Source organism: Azolla caroliniana, unplaced genomic scaffold (assembly GCF_043228905.1).
Source record: "Azolla caroliniana isolate FFs.n. ecotype wild unplaced genomic scaffold, voAzoCaro1.0.p SCAF_21, whole genome shotgun sequence".
NCBI classification, from domain to species: domain Eukaryota; kingdom Viridiplantae; phylum Streptophyta; class Polypodiopsida; order Salviniales; family Salviniaceae; genus Azolla; species Azolla caroliniana.
Genome location: NW_028230456.1, coordinates 2,600,740 through 2,624,995, shown reverse-complemented (window position 1 = coordinate 2,624,995; position 24,256 = coordinate 2,600,740). Strand labels below are relative to the sequence as shown.

The 24,256-nt window shown below is 36.9% G+C and overlaps 2 protein-coding genes and 1 long non-coding RNA gene across 4 annotated transcripts; all 3 read right to left on the bottom strand.

Moving 5' to 3' along the window:
• Position 1: 1 nt before the first annotated feature.
• Positions 2-15,894, bottom strand: LOC147850308 (AP-4 complex subunit mu-like). Its single transcript, XM_087336461.1, has 14 exons — positions 15,758-15,894; positions 9,387-9,585; positions 9,205-9,299; positions 7,184-7,387; positions 6,979-7,095; positions 6,341-6,469; positions 6,054-6,180; positions 2,050-2,153; positions 1,818-1,922; positions 1,627-1,721; positions 1,224-1,311; positions 1,025-1,085; positions 869-942; positions 2-475 (listed from the first exon to the last, which is right to left on the bottom strand). The coding sequence occupies exons 2-14, from the start codon at positions 9,442-9,444 to the stop codon at positions 377-379; spliced, it is 1,356 nt and encodes a 451-aa protein (XP_087192587.1). The 5' UTR covers positions 9,445-9,585; positions 15,758-15,894; the 3' UTR covers positions 2-376.
• LOC147850309 (uncharacterized) lies at positions 2,720-4,052 on the bottom strand. Its single transcript, XR_015531671.1, has 3 exons — positions 3,999-4,052; positions 3,833-3,967; positions 2,720-3,647 (listed from the first exon to the last, which is right to left on the bottom strand). It is a non-coding gene; the product is annotated as an uncharacterized LOC147850309 (long non-coding RNA).
• A 904-nt stretch (positions 15,895-16,798) lies between the features above and the next one.
• On the bottom strand, positions 16,799-22,031 carry PM-ANT (Mitochondrial substrate carrier family protein). Of its 2 annotated transcripts, none has more exons than XM_087336429.1 (3): positions 21,893-22,031; positions 20,548-21,067; positions 16,799-17,800 (listed from the first exon to the last, which is right to left on the bottom strand). In XM_087336429.1, the coding sequence occupies exons 2-3, from the start codon at positions 21,019-21,021 to the stop codon at positions 17,168-17,170; spliced, it is 1,107 nt and encodes a 368-aa protein (XP_087192555.1). In that variant the 5' UTR covers positions 21,022-21,067; positions 21,893-22,031; the 3' UTR covers positions 16,799-17,167. The 2 variants fall into 2 exon arrangements, with proteins under 2 accessions (XP_087192555.1, XP_087192554.1); XM_087336428.1 differs by lacking the exon at positions 21,893-22,031 and adding an exon at positions 21,168-21,298.
• Positions 22,032-24,256: the final 2,225 nt, after the last annotated feature.

Below are 24,256 nucleotides of genomic sequence, written 5' to 3'. Positions count from 1 at the left end.
AGACCAACAAAGCGTTTCATAATGATGAGACTTCCAATTGATTGTACTTTCCTGTTCTTAATGTTCTATAAGACTGTTCTTTTTCAATGGGAATCATACCAACAATCACTGTAGACTATTTTACTGTATACTAGCATATTGCACATGGATCCGCATGTACATTGTATATTGCAAATGATAAGGTTAATCGTTGCATTATTCTTTATAAACTTTGATTGCATTTCTAGGTATCCAAACAATTAGAAAAGAGAAAATAACATTATTCCTAGCTTCATGCCATGGCCTTATCTGACTAAGAGTACAGTTCATTTCAAAACTCATGAAAGGAAGGTTTCTAATCTTATTCTACCATAGAATATGGCACTGCTTGCAAGTCTCAAATTCTAATGACATAAGAATTTGCATGAGTGACATAGCGAACCCAACGGTAAGGGTTGTATGCCTTCAATTTCTTGACAATCTGAAGATATCGTACCTGTACACATACAGAGATTTCAGTTCGCTAGTATATGTGGGTGTGGGTGTTGTTAACATAGAAAAGACATTAACAACATCGTCCATTGATTTCCTCTCATATATATCTTTACATACTTCTACACATTCTAGCTTTATATAGAACAACACAAAAATAGCTTCTTGCAATATACTTTTATAATACCATAAGATTCACAATATATAGACAACGATTTAACTTACACTTGCAAGACATTCATCCCAGTCATAATAAAATCATTACTGAAAAGATCGATGTTTTAAAAACCAAAACTAAATCAGACACACAAGCACCAACCTAAAACTAAAACAGGATAGTCCCCATGTATTACCTACCTATCACAAAAGGAAAACAAGACATTGACCCATTAATTACCTGTAACCGTGAAACATTGAGCAGTGGAATAGTAAAGTTCATACTCACTGGACCTGTCTCCTTTTTTATGTTCACTGTAATAAAATAACAGAAAACTGTAAACAGCAATGTTCTTCTATTAAAATATTCTTATAGAAAGGAGTTTTACAGATCTACCATTTCTCTCTTGCGACTGTGTAAGTTTTACCCGCAGTATGTGCTCTGTACCACCGACAATCTGCATAATATAATATTAAAATCTCATAGTCTTAATTAAACATAGATTACAAAATAGGGTATTTTCAAAATCCTGGCATAGTGCCAAAATTCACAATCTTAATTTCAAATGTTTATTGCTCAGAAAAATGAATTATACCTTCCGCAATCCCCATTCCACCATTTTATTACTCTCCTTGAAGTCAGTTGATTGGCCTGTAGCTCCCAACTCTGTTTCAAAACTTACCCTGCATTGATGCAATAGTCAAACATGCACACAGAATGACAACCAGCATAAAATTGAACCTAAATCATACTAAAGTATAGATGAAATCCTAGAGGTAAATGAATATTTACAGGATAGAGAATCATCAAAAGAAAACGTCCCCTTATCATTTTGTTGACTCTTCCATACAATGCAAGTATCAACATCTATTCATTAAAATTCTATGTGCATAGTCACTAAACAAATCAGTTTTTCCTTAGATACTAATGTACATCTTGAAGTTCAACAATATTGGTATGCATTACTATATCATGGTTATATGTACGATGTAAATTACCGCGTGGTTGATTTTGGCAATGGAACTTTAAGAACAACCGAGTTAGCTGTTATGGTATTGGCAAACTCAGCTCGTACTTTCAACACCAACTCTGCCTGAGTTTTGTGAAAATCAGTTCCAGTGCATATTCTATATCATATAGCCAAAGAACTTGGCAAATGAAGAAAAATTAAAGATGACATATCTGATACCTTGAAAGGACCAGCCTCTTCGATCACTGGATACACCTTGAAAGGAACTTTAAACTCTCGTGTCATTCTGTAGTTCATGACAGAAAATTCACCATCAGGAGGAACCTGTTATGAGAAATTAAGGCACTTCTTCAAGAAACATTTAGGGATAGGAGCCTACAAAATGAAAATGTGTGAACCTATAGAACTTATTATGATTACAGTAAATCACAGACATCTTAATAGATCTTACAAGTGTGAGAGTCCTCTCTAAATCAAAATCATCCAAGCGCACCGATTCATGAAAATTACAGTCATCCAACATAACCATGTTCATTCCTCCAGACCCACTATACTCTGAAATATATCATAATAAACACAGTTAAAAATACTGCAACAATACTCATTCTGAATAATAAAAAGTTACAGACATGTAACAAATGTTCCCTATCAGCATATCTTCATGTTCAGATGTTCCCCATGACTAAAACATACAGGAACAATTGAATGGAACTTAATTGAAAATTTTAATTTCAACCATCCGTTTTCCACACACACTGGCAAAATAGTCAGTACCAAATCAAAATACACAAAGGACGTTCCTATCTTCAGATGTACAACTATCAGAGTTCTTCGACTCAATCAGTAAGTCCAGCAAAAATTACAAGGCATTGCATCATTCATAGTCAGACAATAATTGACGGTATGAGATTATCATAAGAATATCTTAGAACAATGTTGTATACAAAGCCTTATGAGTGACTCAAGGTATTGTTCATATTTACAACAGATATTAATGCAGGATATTTCCTTGATCAAAATGTATTAATGAGCTTCAGCTAGCGAGGATTATGGGAGAATTGTATAGAAATAAGAATTAAATAGAATTATGGAAAGAGTTTACTTGATATATAATAAGCATGTCATGAAACATCCACAATAAACTCACCCACTGAAATGATCAAATTGATTATAAGAAGTTTTCCAGCAAGACAGATCACTTTCATCTCTCTTGCATAACATTCAGACTTCAGAGAATGGCTCTTAATTAGCCACAAAACTTCCAGGATAGTTTAAGTGTCCGAAACCCACAAACCAAACTTTGAACATCTGAGCATCCAGTTTAAGCACACATTGGATGGTGGGAATGAAACATTCACAATGACATTTCAGCTGAATAACAGCTGGCAGTCTCCGAGGTTTCCCTCAAAGCTGATGAGGGTAACCTCGGTATGTACTAGACTCTTACTTCAAATATTTTCGACTTATGAGAAAAATTATCATTACAAATATGGGGTAATTCATGTTATCCATATCAAAAAATAAACAAAAGCTTTAGATTTCCTAAAGATGCCTGATAATGATCTTAATGCATGAGGTGGCTTTACAATTGGTAATGATTCTTGAGATGGACTTACAAACATGAATGGCATAACTAATATGTGTGGGATAAGTAGTGTCGTATTGTCACTACATCTCATGTGGTAATATACGGACTGATACTGATATAAGTTCAAGCAAGCTTTGGCTAAAGAGCCATGGGTTAGACTTCTTCATTATCTATGAAATGGTGGTGATATCTACCAAGACAGTGGCATGTTTCTCTCTGATGTACTTGTAAGTTGGGAAACACAGGTATGCATAATGCTCGTCCTGCTTCAATGTCTAAATGGTGGGAGGAAACAATGAGTTGGTTATTTTCTTTGCGACCATTACTGGGCATGTAGACAGTTATGTACCTCAGTCTCTCTATGAATCCATCCTGTGAGAAGCTCATGAAATGGCAGAAGATACTTAGATACTTGCAAAGACAAGGATTATGTTCACGATGCAAGCTTCAACTGAACCCATCTGCAGCAGCATATCCAGTCAAGGTGGACGTTCACATACTGTGCATTAAATATTTCAATGTCGGGCATTTCTGCAATAAATTGAGCACTGAATAAACAATGGTGCTCAATTTTGCAGATGTAGCATCATAAAAGAGCAAACCTATGGATACAAAATGCCACATGCCCAGGTAAATAGAATGGAACCTGATCCCAGTGGAAGAGGCCATGGAAGCGGTTACCAAGGTGGCAGAGGGCGATTCAACCAAGGTTTTCAGGGGAAGGCCAATAATTTGTTACAACTTCCAGAAGGAGGATCACATCCAGAATAGATGCCCACACCTCCATGCGAATTATCACAAGAAGCTCACACTAAACCTCATAGAAATAAAGGAGGATACCTGTTCAAAATTTCACCATTAGAAGAACTGAGTTAGCAAGAGAGGATGCATATCCCATGTTGCTAGGCAAGCAATGGTTAAAAACGGCAAAGATAAACATAACTAGCAGCAGAATGTTATCAAAATCCTCATAGATTGAACAAAAGAGTCAGATTTCATGATTGGGAAAGCAGTGAGGTGTCCAGCCACCACCCCATTTTATGGAGAAGGCGTTCATACTTGATAGCTTGGAGAATGACAAGGTGGCAAATATTTAGATGAATGTCCAAAGTTTATTCTGTTATTAGGAGGGTGACTATGCAATATATCAGACTTCTACAACAACAGAAATATTCAAAAAAGAACACCATACCCATGGAGAAGGCGTTCATACTTGATAGCTTGGATGACAAGGTGGACAAATATTTAGATGAATGTCCAAAGTTTATTCTGTTATTAGGAGGGTGGCTATGCAATATATCAGACCTCTACAACAACAGAAATATTCAAAAAAGAACACCATACCCATGGAGAAGGCGTTCATACTTGATAGCTTGGAGAATGACAAGGTGGACAAATATTTAGATGAATGTCCAAGTTTATTCTGTTATTAGGAGGGTGACTATGCAATATATCAGACCTCTACAACAACAGAAATATTCAAAAAAGAACACCCTACCCATCCCCCAAGAGGATGAGGCTGAAGAACTTGATCAATATCTCTGCATAGGATTAATCTCCCCAGTTAAACAAGCCACATGGTTAAGCCCGTTAGTCATCGTACTGAAGAAAAACAGTAAGCTCTGAACATGGATGAACCATCTCAAGTTGAATGCAGCAACCGTAGCAACTGTGTGTGACCCATTCACAGTACTACGTAAGCATTTATCAGCTCATTTATAGCTTATAAATGGCTTTATGAGCCTAAAGTGACGTTATAAGAACACCTTTACAATTGAAAGCATGCACCTTCACGTATAAGAACTCAATTTCAACCTGACCAAAAGCATTGATATTGGGATCCGTCATCCCTAACTCCTCTGGTCTAAGGACCATTGGCCATACAATGTCTTCTGGTTCAATGTCAAGGGTCATGGAGGAGCAAGTAATAAAATATTTATCAAAAATTCATAAAAGGACAAAATTAACACTTACAGGAGACATGAGGACAACTGTAATAAAACGTTTTTATCCACATGCCTTGAAAATGTCCGGAGGGAACATTGAGGATAAAAGTGCGTTGGAGGAGGCTAAGAGGAAGAGGCCTAAAGACAATCACAAACCTGGGTATAGAACAGGATTTAGGCAAAATGCATTTAGTGTGCATCGACCTTGATATGTCCTACACAAACACATTCTGCTCTATAAGGGTCTCATAGCTGGAAACAATGATGGGAATGAAATGCTACCATCAGCTTAAGTTCAAATCTTCTTCATTGTTTCCACTAGATGTTTGACATAATTTCCAAAACTATTAAGCTAGACTAGGTTTCCAAATGTTCAAAGTTGATACAAACAAGAACAATGTCAATGAAAGTGTTTTCATGTATACAGTGGATGAATGACACAATATGCACATATTCAAATACATTCACAACACGTATTTATTTGCAAGCATACATACCCTTATACTTAAGCATACACATTATGTACATGTGATGCGTTATGCAAAATGTGAAACAAGATATGGGCCTGGAGGAGTTAACAAAAATTTTGTGTTGAATTGCCATGCCTTTTGCCTATAGAGTGATATGCAGAACTTCATTGGGAATAGTTCCAAAATCACCCCATAACAACAACCTGAACCTTTGTTGATAACAGGTGTCATGAGTAGTAAAGGATGTGAAACGAGATAAGCAAGGGGATTGATAGAAATTGTGGTCTTCAATTGCCATGCATTGTGCCTATAGAGTGACATGCAAAATGTATTGGAATTAGTTCCAAAAGTACTGCATGACTACAACCTGAAATTTTGTTAATGCCAGTGAAAGGTCAATCATGTGACACGTGGCAAAAAGAGAACTTTATCATTAGATGTAAAAATTTACCATGACCAGAACCACCACCACTGCCGATGCTAAGATCCTCATTCAATGCTAGCCTTATCTCTGGATTTCCAGTTAAGTAGCTCTTCATTTGAATGGTTCCATCAATCTCTGATGTTAATATGTATCCCTGAGAAATAATCAACATTGGTTAACATTGGGATTTCATTTCCACAAGCTAAACATCGACACACAATCTATTTGATTAATAGTATCCTCATCTCCACGGTGCAGAAAATGCATCCTTCCAACTTAATTATAGGAAATGGGATTTGAGGTAAAGGACATACACTGGAACTGAATGTCACACTTATTTTTTCAATAATATCCACAAAGATTTCTTCTCGTTTTTTGCCACCAGCTTCATTAGCCACCACTGACTTCGTGACAGCAGTTCCAGGCATCCGCTTTGAACCTTGCTATGAGGAAGGTAAGTATTAATAAGAGGAAGAATATGGGATATTCTAATTTTATACTTTAATTTAAAAGAGACTAAATTCCTGTGGTATTGAAGTAAAACCTTGTAATGAGCAAAATATGAGCATTTCAAAACAAAATTTCTGCTAACTAAGATGATTTTTCTTTTTCAAAACTGCTCGTCTTCAGAAATTTCAGTGTCCATATTTAGCAAATAGGCACTATGGAGAAGCAAGTTACAAATGTTCATCCATCCATTGAAATATGTCAGTGCCATTACACCAAGGACATTTCATTTTCTAGAATCTGGATAGGGGAAGGGGTGATATATACATCACATAAATTTACATAAGTACCTAAAAAATAGATCAGTCAGTACAGCTAATCCATGGACTAGCTTGTCAAGCACAAAAGGTACAACCAAGAGGAGTGAAATCTGTAGAATAAGAGGCAACTAAAATTCTTTCAAAAACATGTAATAAAAAGAACATTCACATATAAGAAGTATCACCATAAACATGGACGCAGCACCAAGATTTGGAATCCGTGCGACATCAAGGGCAATCGGTTCGTTGAATATGTATGACTTCAAAACCTCTGTCGATGTTGTCTGTGGGTACCCAAAATCCTTCACAGTTGAAAACGCAAAGTTAATATGTGGCAACCCAAATAAAATTCAAACAATAGAGCACTAGCACACTAAAGGAAATACTCACTATCATTTCATCAAGCAGTTCATAAACTAGCACAAAATTTTTCCGCAACGATTCTTCATTGAGGACACCTAGATAGTCTTTGGCTACACGGACAATGCGCTGCAATAACTCCAGTATAAGAGAAGGTGACACATTGACCCTCGATGTTGCCACAAATAGCAACCCTGCAACCTTCACATGAAAATAGTTCACTCCATCCACATTCTGCAGCAGCAAATAAGATATAGAAACATTATCCAACATGTACGAGAAGGATTGCTCACAAAACCCCAAAAACATTAATAAATGCAATGTTAGAACCACAACCACTTCAGGAGTGACAAAAAAATATAATGTATAGTAATGGAATTCAACCCCAAATTTTAAGAAGAAAAATAAACCTGCACAATCAAGTAAATGGATATGAAATGAGAACACTAATTTGACAGTAACACAGAGTTTGAACTTACAAATAAATAAACTCTAAGCCCAACAAGATATATCATAAAATGTTGTTTAATCTTTAAGAGCAAATCAAAATAAATATAACTATATATAGGGTACTAAAGAATCTAGTATCTAAGTCTGAAAATTCTGAACTTAGATAGTCTGAAAATTCTGCTTTCGAAATATCTCCAACATGGCCCACTCCAAGATAGACAGATGTCGAACGCAAGGGAACCACCATTGGTGCCAGGATGTAATGTCCTCATTTGTCGGTGGCGAAGGCAATGGAACGATAGTTCAAATTGTCATGGTCTAAATATTGCCCGATCTATTGTTGTAACCCCTTTCGAGTGTTTTGGTTGAGGTCCCACTTGTGTAGCCCTTGATTAACTTGTACCATGAGAAGGAGTGATACAGCTAAAGAAAGTCGTGTCAGATCTTTGTTGTGGCTGTATTGTTGTCCTTTCATCTTTTGAGTCCTGCAAGAATAGTGTCAATCACCATCGATCTTCATTTTTCATTACCTTACATAGTGGTAGTGATATCTCCCTCTTATTCTACAAAGAACATATTGCTTTTCCAATTCCAGCCCTCAGGGCACAACTGAAAAATCCATTCTGCCATGCATATCTGCCTATCTCCGTTCTATTTGCTCATGGACAGGAAGATTCATCACACCAATGTTAAAAAGAAGAAAGCTACATTAATGTCTTTTAAGAGGCCAAAATGACCTATAAAACCAAACAGGAGGTTACATTTTACAATGTTTTCTCGTCTTACAGAGAATATCACTTTTGTTAAAATATATCGGTGTGATGCATCTGAATCACCAAAAGCATATGGTTTAGCAATTCCCAGAATTGAGAGTACCTACTATTGAACTTCCTTAGGAAACTGATATTTGGTTCCTTGGGAGAACGTTGTACTACCAAAGCTTGTTGTCACAAAGATTGCTTCTAGCTGGCAGATTCGTTGTGCATTATCGCCAGTGGCTTCTAACTATACATGACCACCAGTGACAAGCATGCACAATACACAAGTGGTGAGCATGCACAATAGCCAAGTGATAAGACTGCATAATAGCTAGACGGCTGCATACAGGGATCCTCTTATGGAAAATCTCAATATTGTCAAAACCTTCCTGTTGATTCGCTGTAGCCTTGCACTTCTTGTTCTTATTTATAATAACACTTCCTTTTCTTACTTTCCTTTCCAGATTTGGTATTGTTTTTGGTTCTGATCCTTGACAGTTTGAACCAAAATTTCCTTTCCCCTTTTCAGGAATACATATGTGTTCTATCCGAGCAAGAGAGCCTTGCAACCAAGTTTGTGGCATTGTAGCAAGAAAATTAGAGGCTTGGGGATTTGCAGCAAGTGAGTGCCAACAAAGCTCAACAATGCGACGATAAATGTATCATAATCAAGCAATTTACCAAATGCATGTCAAACTCCATTTTCACATACAGAAAACGTCTCTTGGTTCTAGTTTAATCACAATTGAGAAATTCAGGGATAATTCTTAAGCGGAACTACGCTAAATTATCAGAATGGCGTATTTCAAGAATCATTCTTAAGTGGAGCTACCAAAAACTCACAAATATAGGCGGTGCCTCCTCTCCTTCTTCTCCTTTCCAAAACTTCACATTGCGAAAGAATACTTCTGCACTGCTTTTAGGGACATCCGCATGATCTACAGTACAGTAAATACATTGTTAAAAGAACTAGAAAAAGTTCAGATAAAACTCAAAAAAATGAATATATATTTTTGCCAGCTTACAGTCTCTAAAGATGATATTGTCCCCTCGAAGTGAGAGAACATAGAACTGAGAGATCATGGTATCCTATTGACAAAATCTCTCATAAAGTGTCGAATATTGTGGTCAATTCTTCTGATAATATCCGTTTCTGCTTGATAGCTCAAGATCCTTCAGTTATCGCATTTAAATATAAAAAACATGTCTAAGCATGTGCCATATCTGCAAAAACGGGACTTGATAAGAAAATGTGTCCATTTTGATACAGATATATATCCCATGAAAACTCAGCTTGTTCCAATAGATATATTTGACGATAAAATCTTTGCTAATCAGGTGATGTCTCTTTCTACAAGACACATAATACATTAGGAGCATGCAAAAGATCTTCTAGTTAGACCAACTTAGTTTTGCTCTATTTTCATCAGACATTTTTTCTTGCTATCAAGATTTACCATGTTAATTACACAAGTACTCAATTCCTTTGTACCCAGAAAAAATATTTGTAACCTAAATTTGTGATCAACCTGCTTAGTTTTCTCCATTTGTAGATGATTTTCCTTCTCCGGAAAATATGATTACTCAACTTTTTCTTCTCAGAACAAAGATGTTAACCTATAAAGTCGCAAATGATTTTCCATCTTATGAAATTTACCACAGATAGCACATGATCACTCAAACTTCTTTAACTGAAAACCAAGAGTTTAGCCTGAATCTCAGATCTAGACACTCACATCTACGTTTTTCTTCTTGCTATCAAATTTACCATGCACATGCTAACTATTTTGTGAAATATAGGCAATGTACAAATGAATCACAAACACAGAGAGACAATGGAAAAGAAAGAGATTATATTTTTTTTACCAGTGCCAAAGCATGATTACAACAGAGCTCCTAAGCAAACCGCATCCGTAAAACCAACGACAGATGCCTTTTGCTTTCCAAAGCAAATGCACAAGTCCTTTGTGCCTTTCAGGTATCGCATAATACCTTTCACCACTTCCCAATGCTTTTTTCCAGGATTTTCCATGTACCTACTAACCACTCCCACTGCAAAAGCAATATCAGGGCATGTAGCAACCATCGCATATATCAAACTGCCAACGGCTGAAGCATATGGAACCTTAGCCATTTCAGCCTTATCATGATCATATGTAGGGTTGTCTTCTGCACTGAGTTTCAAATTTGGAGGCAATGGAACCCCAATTGTTTTCCCCCCCTCCATATTGAAACGCTGCAAAACCTTAGAGATATACTCCTGCTGAGATAGAAAGAGTATCCCTTTCGACCGGTTTCGAACTATTCGCATGCCAAGGATGTGATTTGCATCACCAAGATCCTTCATATCAAAGCTGCCATGAAGGCTTTGCTTCAATGAATCCAAGGCATGAATATCCTTGCCAGCAATCAACATATCATCAACATACAACACCAAGCTAATAAGGCTGCCATCTCCTGCCTTCTTGATGTACAAGCAGTGGTCCACTTGACTTCTACGAAAACCTTGAGACTGCATAAATGTATCAAATTTATGATACCATTCTCTTGGTGCTTGTTTCAACCCATACAAACTCCTTCTGAGCTTACAAACCATCTTCTCTTTGCCTTTAGCCACAAAACCTTCAGGCTGCTGCATATATATGTCTTCATGCAGATCACCATGTAAAAAGGCGGTCTTCACATCCATCAGTATGAGCTCCATATCTTCAGCTGCGACTAAGCCCAAAATGGTTCTTAATGTAGTCATCTTGACTACAGGCAAGAAGATCTCATCAAAATCAACCCCATATTCCTGCTTGTATCCTTTTGCAACCAATCGTGCTTTGTACTTTGGCGAGGAATCAGAAATGACCTTGATTTTATAAACCCATTTGCATGGAAGTGTTTTCTGCCCTTTAGGCAACTGCACCAAATCCCAAGTGTCATTTTTCTCAAGAGATTCCATTTCTGACAACATGGCTTTATACCATTTCTTATTGTCCTGTCTGTCCATTGCTTCCTTGAAGCAAGAAGGTTCACCACAATCAGTCACCATGACATAATCAGCCACACTGTTTGCATCAGGAACAAATCTGTCATCCTGTCTACTAACTCTAGACGATCTCCTAACCCAATGCTCATTGTTTGGTAGCTGTTGAGCCTACAAATCATCATTTTCATCTTGCTGTTCAGGCATTTCAGCCTGCAAATCAGCATTAACAGCTTGCTGTTCTAGCCGTTCCTGCACATTTGGTGGCTCATCATTATTGGCAAAGGCTGGCTGATCATTTCCAACCTCATTTTCTGCAGTTGCAGGTAAGTTTACAGCAGGTGTTTGCTGCTGTACAGTGGGCACATTTTCCTGTCTAAAAGGTATTTCTTCTCGGAATACAACCCTACGTACTTCCTCAGACATTTCGGGTTGTTTATGTATACGATTTTCCCGGAAGATAATATCATTGCTGCATACTATTTTTCTTTTCTCGGGATCCCACAATCTATAGCCCATTTCACCCTCGTCACCGTATCCTAGGAAAATACATTTGCGGGACTTTGGCTCAAGTTTGTTGCGTTCTTCTTTACGAATGTGCACAAAAGCCTCACAGCCAAACACTCTCAAGTGAGCATATGAAGGTGGCTTGCCCGACCACGCTTCTTGGGGTATTCCCCCTCCCAAACACCTGTTAGGTGACCGATTAATCAGGTGAACAGCTGTCATAACAGCCTCTGCCCAAAAACCATGGGGTAACGCAGCATGAGACAGCATAGTACGGACCCTATCTTGAATAGTCTGATTCCTACGCTCTGCAACTCCATTTTGGGGTGGATTATAAGAGGCAGTGAGTTCCATCTTTATCCCTTTGCTGTCACAAAATGCTTGAAAAGCCTTGGACACATATTCCCCACCATTGTCAGAGCGAAGACACTTAAATGTCTTATCAATTTGATTCTCAACTAATACCAATAATGTTTGAAACTTGTCAAGCACTTCATCCTTGCTACGAATAGGGTAAACCCATACCTTCCGTGTAGCATCATCGACAAAAGTGACTAAGTATTTCTTTCCCCCTAATGATAGCCCTAGCATCTAACATACATCTGAATGTACTAACTCAAGCGGGGAAGATTTCAGTGAAAGAGACTTTTTATGAGATGTTTATACATGTTTACCATAAATACAATGATAATGATGCTCAAAATCAGCACACGAAGACAAGGCAAGTAATCCAAACGAGAAAGTTCTTTCATACCAGTTTCACTCATGTGTCCCAACCGGCCATGCCACAAAGAAACACTTGGCTGCTCGGTTACGGCAACAACATGGTCACTCACACTAGATACATGGAGAGGATACAAAGTATCACTTTTACTACCCTTGGCAATAACTCTAGATCCCTTACAAAACTTCCATTTCCCATCACCAAAGGTGGTGTGAAATCCATCATCATCTAGCTGTCCTGTGCTAATCAAGCTCTTCTTGAGCTGAGGTACATGCCGTACATGCTGAAGTGTGAAAGCAGAACCATGCTGAAACTGTAATTGCATAGTGCCAATACCTGCAATTTCACATGCATAGTTGTCCTCAAGATGGACAACACCATGTCGACCCCCTGTGTAATCTAAAAAACACTCACGATGAGGGGTGACGTGAAAGGAAGCACCGGAATCGAGTATCCAAGTGTGCATGTCACCATCCGTATCTGCAAGTAAAGCATGTTCTCTATGGCATGAAGAGACAAAGAGTACATCATTTCCATTTGAAACAATCACGTTTAAAGTGACCCTTTTGGCCACAGTGATGGCATTCTACATCTTAACCACGTGATTTATTGCGGCCATAACTATCAAATTTGCCTCTCTATTGTGACCTACCCCTAGTATGCAACACACTAGAGGACTTATTGGATGCATTGTTCTGCCGACTCATCTCTTCCGTGAGTAGAGAACTCCCTACATCGGCATAGAGAAGCATCGCATTTGAATTGCTCATAGCAGTCCTGAAAGTATCCCAACATTTTGGCAAGGTGTAAAGTAAAAACGTGGCCTTAAACTCATAATCAATGATGAATTTCAAGGCAACCAGGTGGCTGAAAATAGAATTGAACTCACTCAGGTGAGTTGAGATGAGTGTGCCCTCTTTCGTGCGCAAGTCCATAAGTTTATTAAGCCAATAAACTTTGTTTGTTGTCGTCTTCTGGGTATACAGTTCCTCTAGTCTAGTCGATATAGAATATGCAGTGTCCAAACCTTCAATATTAAATAGCAAGGCATCAAAAATTGACAACTCAATAGTCGAGCGTGCAAGCTCGTTCAACTCTAGCCAATCATCTTGGTCTATATTTGTAGGCTTTACCCCTTTGACTTTAATAGGCTTTGCATGCTTCTTCTGCAGCAGGATGTTATAGCATTGCTTTTTCCACATCGCAAAATTATGTGCACCCTCAAGCTTCTTGATGTGCATAAGATGGCTATCGTCACTGCTACCAATCATGATTTTTAGCCCAAAAGGAGGACTAAAACTTAAGCCAAAAAAAAAACCAAGCCTAGACTCTCACACAAGTGAACTAAGGTACAAACAAGTACCAACCAAAGATATATAGCCATACTAGAAAAAAAACATAAAATTTCATATCTGCAGATAAATTTTTAGAGGCAATATCTGTTGTACATGTTGTGTACAACATCCACGGGCGAAAAAAATATTTGATCCACACTATCAAAGCCTACAAGATGTTTGTACTGTACACAGTCAAAAAGTGACGTGCTCTGCAGAAAAAAAGACTTGCTCTGCAAAAAAAACGTGACCTGCTCTACAAAAAGAACAACTTGCTCTATGGGGTAAAAAAAAACGTGACCTGCTCTAACCTGCTTCGCTCTTATACCAATTTGAAGGGCAGCACGAGGATTAGGGTTTTAGGTCAACCAGAGAGAGAGAGAGAGAGAGTCTGAGTGAGAGACAAAGGGAGAGAGAGAGAGAGATGCATGTTGTCTTGGGTACAAAGAGTGTACCACTTTTTGGGGGGGTTTAGATATATATGTATATACAAGTCAAAATGTGCTACGAGGGTGTTCACACCCGTGCACTAATAAAAGGCACGATGGCCCTTTATTCCCAACAATTCAATCACCCTCTCCATTGACGACACTCATTACACAGTACTCTCTGTTTTCTACATGGAATCAAGACTTCAACCAAAGATCTTGCTGACCTAGCTATATATGTTCCCTTCTAGTTATCAATTTTACAATCTATAACCACAAGATTATTTGAACTACTCGTACTCAAAAAACAAGACTTTAACCAAAAAACTTGCTGACCTAGCTTAGTTTTGCTCCATTTTCAGCTGATTTACCTCCTTGCTGTGAAAGCTATCATGTGGTAAGCAAGGACGTTTTCAACGTTTTGTATCCGGAACCAAGATTATAACCTAGAGCATGTGATAGAGCTGCTCAGTATACTTCATGTTTAGCTGTTTTTGCCTTTTTGGTTTCACATTTTATCATGTGTGTGAACTTGATGTTTCAACATTTTTTAATCAAAAATTAAGACTCTACGCTAACCTCATGATGTAGCTGCTTCATTTGCTCCAATTCCATCTGTTTTTGCCTTCTTGCTATCAAAGTGACCAAGTGCAATCACAGCTTACTCAGCTTCTTGTAAGATTCAACTTAAAAGTTATGATCTACCTGCTTATTTTACTACATTTCCAGCTGTTTTTTATTTCTAGGTTCAAATTCACCATGTGTAACTGATTTCTCAATTCTTTTACTCAAAAATCAAAATTTTTGGTTAAAATTTATGATATAGCTGCTTGGTTTGCTCTAATTCCATCTGCTTTTCTCTTCTTGCTATCAAGTTACCATGCACAGTCACAGATTACTCAACTTCCTGTAAGATTATTACCTAAATCTTATGATACATTGGCTTAGTTTGCTCCATTTCCAGCTGATTTTCATCCGTGATATCCAATTTGCACAATTTCATGCACTCAAAACAATGATTATTGCCCAAAACTCGCGATTTTCTTGTCTAGTTTTCTGTTTTATCTCCATGTATCAACTTTAAAATTGCACAATCACATATTACGCAAATATTTCAACCTAATCTTCCGATCGAACTGCTTATTTTGCTCCATTTCCAGCTGATTTTCTTCGTTGTTGAAAACCACACGAGTACTCAAATTTTACCATTTTAAGCACATACTATTCAAATTATAAACTATTCGTAATCACACAGAATCAACCTTTCTCTTACTTAGAGACAAGAGGTTGATCTAAAACCTCGTTGTTGGATCTATCTGCTGATCTATCCACAATCCAAGAGTCGAAAACAGAAGCCATAACTTGGATTTCTAATCAGAAATAAGACTGATTACAGATCAAAATACTTGGAGAGGAGAAGGAGAAGGCTTACGAGTTTGGAAGTTCGGCGAACGTGGAGAGAAACGAAAATCTGTGGGATCTCCGACGTCCTGTCCTCGTCACTGTTGGCGTTCTTCTCTTTGTTGAGTTTCTCGGAAGCAACTTCCTATTATTTTCCCCCGATGCCCTCCCCTAAATTTCTGTTATTTCTCGCGATGCCCTTGTCTCAAACCCCCCAATTATGTTGCTATCTCAAGTTTCAACGAAAACACAGATGATTGGCCATAGAATTGCTTGAGATGATATGATCGAAGGGCACTGAGAAATTTATGAAAAACAAACTCTAGGGAATTTTAGACCTTTGCCCTAATTATCATTAATAAATATAAACATTCATTGCCTATTCATGTTAACAATGAACATAAGGCTTATTTTTTGGCAATATATAATCTGCAAAAATAATAATATCCCATTCATTAAGGGTGATATCAAAACTTTCCCATGTTTATTAAGAGTAATTCCCTAAGGGTTATGTTTTGGCAAAATATTACCTTGCCAAAATAAAGAGTGCACAATGTGACTGAGAAAGAATTATGTCCAAGTATAGGTCAAGATAGCAAATGTGGAGAAAGCAAACTCCAACATGATCCAAATGTGGTGCATTGTAATAGAGTATGATACTCAAACTAGTGAACTTGGTCAAAGAAAAACATGTACAATTGAGGAGTCTTCATCTATGCCCCCAATGAATGCCCATCTCACATAATATATAATTGTGAACTAAGCCTAAGTAAGTTAACTCACATTGTGGTGTTTTATATTTTCCAATGTTGCTTCCATAAGAAGTGAGAACACCTCAATTAGCATGAGGTAATGGGGAAATGTAAAGTTTGATTTTGATGTACCAATGTAAGGACAACCTAGTCTAAAAATCGTGGCACTTATTCTAAGGAATAGGCATCAAGCCATGTTGAAGTGAATAAAATGTATTGAAATACTGATTCTATTATTAGCAATCTATCGCAACAATCTCTATTGTAGTCCATGCATCCATCAATTCTTTAATGTTAGTTTTTATATCGACAATTCAATATTATGAACTCGAAACTCAATCATTTTTATATAGAGATTTTGTTCATGTATATGTGGATGCAAGCCTCAAAGGACTTTTCAAAGGACCTCCTCTTTGAGAACAAGCTAAGACATCAAATGAGATGTAAGCGTTCAAAGGCTGAATAATTTATACACCACATTCATGAAGAACAAACAACATCCTCATGAAGTCAACAATGGTACAAATTTAACTGAATCATAAAACTTGGTTTTTAGAACACCGATAGCAGCATGGTGATATCTGTAGAAGCATAAATCTCTTATGCTTTAACAAAGGCCAACAGGGGGGGAACTAAATTATGTTCTACAATTTAGTAGTATTACCACAATATCAAGACTCCCTTCCATTCTATAAACTTGGAAGTGTCCACCCCAAGAAGTGTTTAAGCTCATCATAAAGAACTAAGATCAACGCAGCACCAGTTCCTCGAAACATATTAGAAACTGCGCCACCATAGAAAGAACGGACACCTTCTCTATGGTATAGTTTTCTCCAACAATCCCATGTATTAGTATAAAGTCGTTGCTCCAAACCTGCTTGCATCATCATTCGCCTCCGGACAGTATCGAGCGGGTATGAAACCAAGCCAGCCGAAGTTGTGACAATTTGGGCAGCCAACCATCGCTTCCAAAAGGGAATCTCCATAGAATCTTTTGCCATCACTTCTTTTGCAGTATCAAAGCCACCAAAGTATATTCCTCGATGCACTATCATACCATGGATAGAAGCTGGTAAACCTCTATACAGGCCTCGGATACCATCTTTGCTATGAATAGTCTTGATAAAATGGAGTAATCCTTTGAATTGCCGTGATTCGGCTCTACCCATGTCGGCTGCAATCCGTGTGTGAGCTATATCTAATGGATATACCACCACTAGTGCTGTACATCCGGCTAATGCTCCGGCTAGGAAATTGTTTTGTGCTGATTTGATAATGTCATCATTTTTCTGACCCGAAGTAAGTATCGTCCTGTACAAATCCTGTGAAATAGATGTGTTAAAATGGCATTAAAATGGCATGTCCATAAAATTATGGGTTATTTAAGTGAATTTATATGCATATGCATTTCCTGCACAATCTCCAAACGGAAGGTGTCTTATTCATTGGTTATATCTTTCTGGTTAGAACAGGCAAAATATTATTCAAGTTCACTGAAACCCTTAGGAGTTTTCAATTCAGCAAGTGCAAGATCATTATCACCTTTATGATTGATAATGACCTTGATGATTGCAAATTCACAAAAAAGAAAAGGAGAAACAATATCTGTATGTATGTATATAAGTATATATGTGCATACACAAATATTACAAACTGAATGAAACGAAAATATACTTTTTAGATCAAAGCACAAATGCAAAACAAGGCCACCAAACCAAGTTGTATCAAGAAATATTCACTTGTTCTTCACTTTCTGATTCTCAGACTCTCTAAAAACTCTTAATACAATGTGTACAATAATGAAACACAAATCAGAGAAAATCAGAAATTTTCATGTTTCTCAATGAGCTGAACTTGATGATTTCGGACCTCACCCTGATTGGCTAAACTAGTAATGCACAAAAGGCTATTGTCGCGGATGTAGAGCCAATTTTAATTTAAGCCTTCTGGACACATCCAGATACAATACTGTGGAGTCAAACAATGTTAAATTGCATCATCAAATCAAGTGAGAAGTTATTGCAAATGGGAAGTTGTTGTAATAGTGATTTGTAGACATCCAGATACAACACATTGCAAGGTGAAACAATACTGAATTCGTCATAAAACTCATGATTTGGTTCACAAAGTCAAAAGACACAATGTTACACAGATCCTAAACCAAAAACTAAGGTGAAAGAAATTGGTGACACACAGCCTAAACATTAAGGCATGTATGTATTATTATGTATCCCATGAGTAACAAAAAATGGGTACATTATGCTCATAAAAGAACCAATGGTTACCATTTCCATCACTGCTCAAGATATAAGAGGAAATTTCGATGGTAATGAAGTAGCCAACTAGCAAGAGAAGAGGAAAATTAAACCCATCCCAAGAAAAGAGTAAAGAATACCCTGGAAATCGAAAATATGCAAGCAAATAAAGGTTATTACAAAGGCAATGTACGCACACTAAGCAAAGAACCACAGTACCAAATCACAATTTCCTGACTAAGAAAACAATGAAGACTGACCCATCTAAAATGCCCAAATGGCAAATTGGATTAGATGGCACTATTCCCGCATTGTCTGTAAAAAATTTAGTGATATCCGAGTTCATTACAAATAGTTTGAAAATTTTTTATAATGTCTACAAAGATTTCTAGTTATAAATAAGAGCCTAATATGCCATGAGGTTGTAGCATATTCTTGTAGTTTAATTCAAAAGAGAAATAATATGAATATCTATGTTGTGTTTCAAGAAAAAAGTATGCATGTTCATAGATTGAAGATGCGAGAAAAACACACATATTTGGCCACTAAATACAGAGGCAGGATTTATATACATATATAGTAGGTATTGGTCACATTGTGCTCTTACACATGAATGGGAGGATTGTCATTTTTTTATGACATTTTCTTGGGTCCACAGACCTTAACTTATTAGCACTGTGCCACGTATGTTTTGTGGTCTCACACACTCACACAAAACATGCATATGTACAAAGTATTATGAAACATACGAGAACATCTTTAGATCTTGACAGCAGAGGATAACAATAAGAAATTATCCCCCCCCCCAGTCTGTAGCCCAAAGCTAAGACTCAAATAATAAACCATAATAAAACACGAGTATCTGCCCCAATTAGTTTGAATCAATGGAACATACTATTGCCCTCTTTTAGCCTCATTTTTAATCATGATTAATTAAGTAAAACAGAAAGATGGCTAGAAATTCTACTAATATGTCTACTTTCATACCACAATGTCTTGATAAATAAATATATATTCATATGATCAAAAACATTAACGATTTTTTGTTAGATATAGCTAAGTATAAACTATCAAGCATTAACATATTAGCATATGTTGTTTAGTGAGGCAAGATTTTGTTACTAAAATGATGTTTTATCTTAGAGTTGCACTCTCTTTTTCAATGTAATGAACATCATTAATTAATTAAATCATGTGAAAAGGTAGAGTCTCTGATGATGCAGATTGTAATTACGCATATTCTCATTAACAACACAAAAATATAAGAAAACAATATTCAAAGTCAATGAAAACTGACCTTCTTCTTCTTTTTTTAAAGATGACAGCATAGATAGTATCTATGGCTATGTTTGAATCAATGGAACTTAGGTAATGGGAATGCATTATTTCAACCTAATAAACATGATTGAATAATTGAAACGGGTAGAAGGATAGAATCCCAAATACTGTCATTATCTCTACTACTCATATGAAGGATGTAAAAACCAACAAGCAAACAAGTTACGAAATCCACCATCCAAGGGAAGTTCAGGGCAAGCAAAGGTTAGTATCTAGATTCTGTGGGTATGTTTAAACCTATGGGACTTTTGGAATCGTTATCCAGCCTCAATTAACATGTTAAATGATTCATGCATGTAGATGGCTAGAGTTCCGAATAATGTAGTTCTCCCTACCACTCATAACAAAGTATGGAAAACAAAATAAGAAAACACAATTCAAAATTAAAAAAACATGAATGCAAATCCTAATCATGCAGACTTTAATTAATGTGTAGTGCTCGTATGCAATGGGAAATAAAAAAAGAATTTGTTTACCTTGCAAGAGAAGTTGAGGGCAAGTGACGGGTAATATCGCAAGACACTACTACCATTACCTCTCCAGAGGGAGGAAAACCCTTCTTCTCTTGTAACTCTGACAATACAATCTAGCATTCCACTGTATCGCTTATGGTGGCCACCCATGATGGCAATATTGCTATCCTGTGTCTGTAGGAGCAATTTGGTTCTCTCTATTGGAGCAACGATTGTATGGGCAACGCCACCCATTAAGCCACCAGCAATTAAATCTCGGGAGAAATTCTTCCATATTTGGTGAGATAGAGTGGCGGCTGAGTGTGAAACCATTTCCATTTCAGGGGGGTCTTTCTCAAACCTCCGATCTTGTAATGGCCAGGTGACGGCCGAAGATGTAACTGAATGTGAATTCATCTGATGCTCTTGTGAAGCTGTGATATTGTTATCAGTAGTACCCGTAGTAGGTAAAGATGGGTTTCTCCATCCTGCTACCATTAAATGAGATTTGGGGATCCTTACAAGAAAAAACTCTTCTTCAAACCTAGTAAAGAAATAAAATAGTATGAGATGAAGACATAAAAAGTTTTTCAACCTGGTAAAGAAAATAAAACTATAAATTTAATGAAAAGAAAATTTGTTACAAGCAGTTGCAATCTTTGTTAGGTCTCATAGGCCATTATGGTCTTTCTTTCTACACAAAAAGAAATACCCTCATTCTTATTTATCTATGCTTCAAAAGCCTCCTAATTCTGTTTTGTACAAAAAAATCCTAACTTCCATGTTCTGTAAATAAAAAAACTTTAATTTCTTCATATGCAAAAAAAAGTACAAAATACCCTACTTCCTGTGCATTAAAATCCTAATCCTGATTTATTTGTGTGCATAAAAACTCAACTTCTCTGTTTCTGTATAAATCATATAAATTGTGTCATTTATAAAAACCTCTGACTTCTATGTGCATAAATCCCAACTTCCAAGTCGGAGTATAAACAAATCCCTAATTGCTCTGTCCATAAAAACCCCTATTTACTATGTGCATAAAACCCAAATTTTGCTCTCTTTTATTAGAAAAAAAAAAACAAATTTCTCGGTGCATAAAAGCCCCAAGTAATGATGTGCATAAAATGTCCCACAAAAGCTCTGTTCTGCGCATAAAAAAACACAGATTTCTCTCTGCATTAAAAAAATTCTTATTGCAATATTCATAAAAAAAATCCCATAGATGTTCTGTTCTGCACAGATACACAAAAATGCCCCCTACGCTCTCTGTTCAGTGAATATAAAACCCTAATTTCTGCTGCGCGGCTTGCCAAAATAAATAAATAAAAACCCTAATTTCTCTGTGCGTGTAAAAGAGACCCCATACCTTGAGAAGAAACAGAGATTTGCAGTGAAATCGTAGAATGGCGAGAAAACAAGAAAAGAAACATAAAGTTTTTCTTAAAGAATTCCTTTCCTCAGGGAAAAAACAGCCACTCTGGTCCCACCGACGAGAGAAGGGCCTCGCTCTCTCCCTCTCTATTGATTGAATCGTCTTCGTTTATTAATTTTAGCTTCCTCGTCATCTAAACTCTGATCTGATCTACTCTTGTTGGATCCATACAAGGTTTTTTTAGTCATCATCATCTCTATGCATTTGCTTTCTCTTCCTCTGCTTTTTTTGGCTTTCTGCTTTTCTCCCTTGCGTTTTGCTTTTTGCTTTTTGCTTTTTGCTTTTTGCTTTTTTCTCTTTGCTTCTTGCTTTCTACCTGCTTTAGATAGGGTGCCTTTATTTATGCCTTAGTGCCTTGTGTATGACAAATGTTCGAGAGTGTCAAGAGTGTGAGAACTGTATAAGACCGACGGGAAAGAGAATACAAGATCGTTCGTTTTTTCGCTTTTTGCTTTCGATTCTTGCCTACATAACACATGTCTAAACCATCGAGAATGGAGCCTCTACAAGCCATTCCACATCATGGTATAGAAGAGGAGAACATGACACCAATCATCTCCTTTTGCTTTTTGCTTTTTGCTTTTGCCTTCCATTCTTGCCTTGTGAGCCCTTATGCTTTTATATGTACCACGTGTCTAAATAAATTGTCAAGGATGAGAGGGCCTCTAAGACCATTCTATATTGCAATAGAGGAAGAGGACGAGGAAGAAACAAAAGTTTGCATCTCTATTTGGAAGCCACAACCATGATGATGCTTCCTTTTGCATGTCTTTATTGCTTTTCGAGCCTTTGTGCATGACACGAAACATGTGTTCGACTCCTGTTATATGATAACATCATATCCATTTCACTCTGGAATGAGGGAAAAAGGATAAAGATGGATTGGATAAGCCCTAACCATTTTATGTGTGCTTTAATGAAAATATCAAGAATGGGAGGAAGTTGAGAAGATGAATTTAACAATATAACCCCTTTTCAATCAAATCATTTGCATTCGTGTTGCTATAGAACATCTAATAACTATGTATTTATCACTTGCACACACATCAACAATCTCACATGAAGATATAAAGCTTGTATGTATCATACCTTTGCATTACTAATGGCACATGAACATACTTGTTATTTATTTCAAGGTGTCTTGCACTAAAACTTTCATGACATATTTGAACGATATCAGACCTTGAATGAAATTCCTAAATGAAATACACCCATTTTCAAAGGTAATTTATTCCGCCATCTTAGCTTTGCAAGAGTAACGTAAGAATGTGACATGGGTTATTACTCTACAAGTAGAAACAAGTAACATACCTACGACTTTGCACATTGTCTTATGCACAAAATAATCATCACATCTCCCATGCAATCCTTCTTAGAAACAACTCAAATTTGAGTAAACATCAAAGCACAAACTTTGAGTATTACAACTATGAGCACCCACCTAACAATCTTTTTGACTCTTAAAGGTTGTCGTATTCACAAACCACCCAACACTTCTATGATCAAACACAATCTCAAGAGTCCCACTATACCAATGAAATTGCCATTTCTAAAGGACATGAGCTATACCATATTATACTGGCATCATATCTTTTGACTATTTTGTTGGGATTTATTCATTTGACGACGTTTTCTTTCAAACTCAAGAGGTCTCTCACCTTTAAGTGAAGCAACCCCTATCGTGAAACTAATACTATTTGTTTCCAACATTGATGACTTATTAGGGTCTACAATGAGCAATGATTACACCATGTGAATTGAACATCTTAAAACTGGGTTGTTTAGAATCGCTACCCGAAGAGTAATTATATTTTTTCCTTAATTGTAATGTGGTCCATCGTATGAGAGGCTAGTTTCAAGGGTTCTTAGCATGAATACATTGTGGAATAACTTTTCGACAAGCTCGTGATCTTCCCTACAAGTTTTAACTTTTTCCTAATCCTAATACGTGTTAAGGAATGACTATTGCCCAAGGAGAGTAGATGAATGTATAACACACTTATCCCACTTCCCATGGTTGGAACTAGGAACATGCATGCAACCATTTTATCAAATATAGAGGTCTTTATGTTCTTCCGCATGGCCAATAATTTGACACCCTTTATGGAGATGTCAACATTGCACTTGCATACCATGTTTGCTCTAAGTATTGCAATCATTGTGTGCACTTGCAATTGGCTTATTGACAAGCTCATAAATTCTCGTATGGGCTTTTTATTCAAGATGTACTCTAGTTGCTTAAAAATAAGTGTCGAGGTAGTATAGATAACAATTTAACATTCTCGTACAAATTGGTAT

Coding starts and splice junctions, on each gene's coding strand:
- LOC147850308 (XM_087336461.1), bottom strand. CDS start 9,444: ATGATCTCTCAGTTCTATGTTCTCTCACTTCGAGGGGACAATATCATC. Junction 7,388..9,204: donor AGGAGGCACCGCCTATATTT/GTGAGTTTTTGG, acceptor TTGCTGCTGCAG/AATGTGGATGGAGTGAACTA. Junction 1,312..1,626: donor TTGCCAAAATCAACCACGCG/GTAATTTACATC, acceptor GCATCAATGCAG/GGTAAGTTTTGAAACAGAGT.
- PM-ANT (XM_087336428.1), bottom strand. CDS start 21,196: ATGAGACCTAACAAAGATTGCAACTGCTT. Junction 21,068..21,167: donor AACAAAGATTGCAACTGCTT/GTAACAAATTTT, acceptor TTTCTTTACTAG/GTTTGAAGAAGAGTTTTTTC. Junction 17,801..20,547: donor CCCTCAACTTCTCTTGCAAG/GTAAACAAATTC, acceptor TCTATTTCACAG/GATTTGTACAGGACGATACT.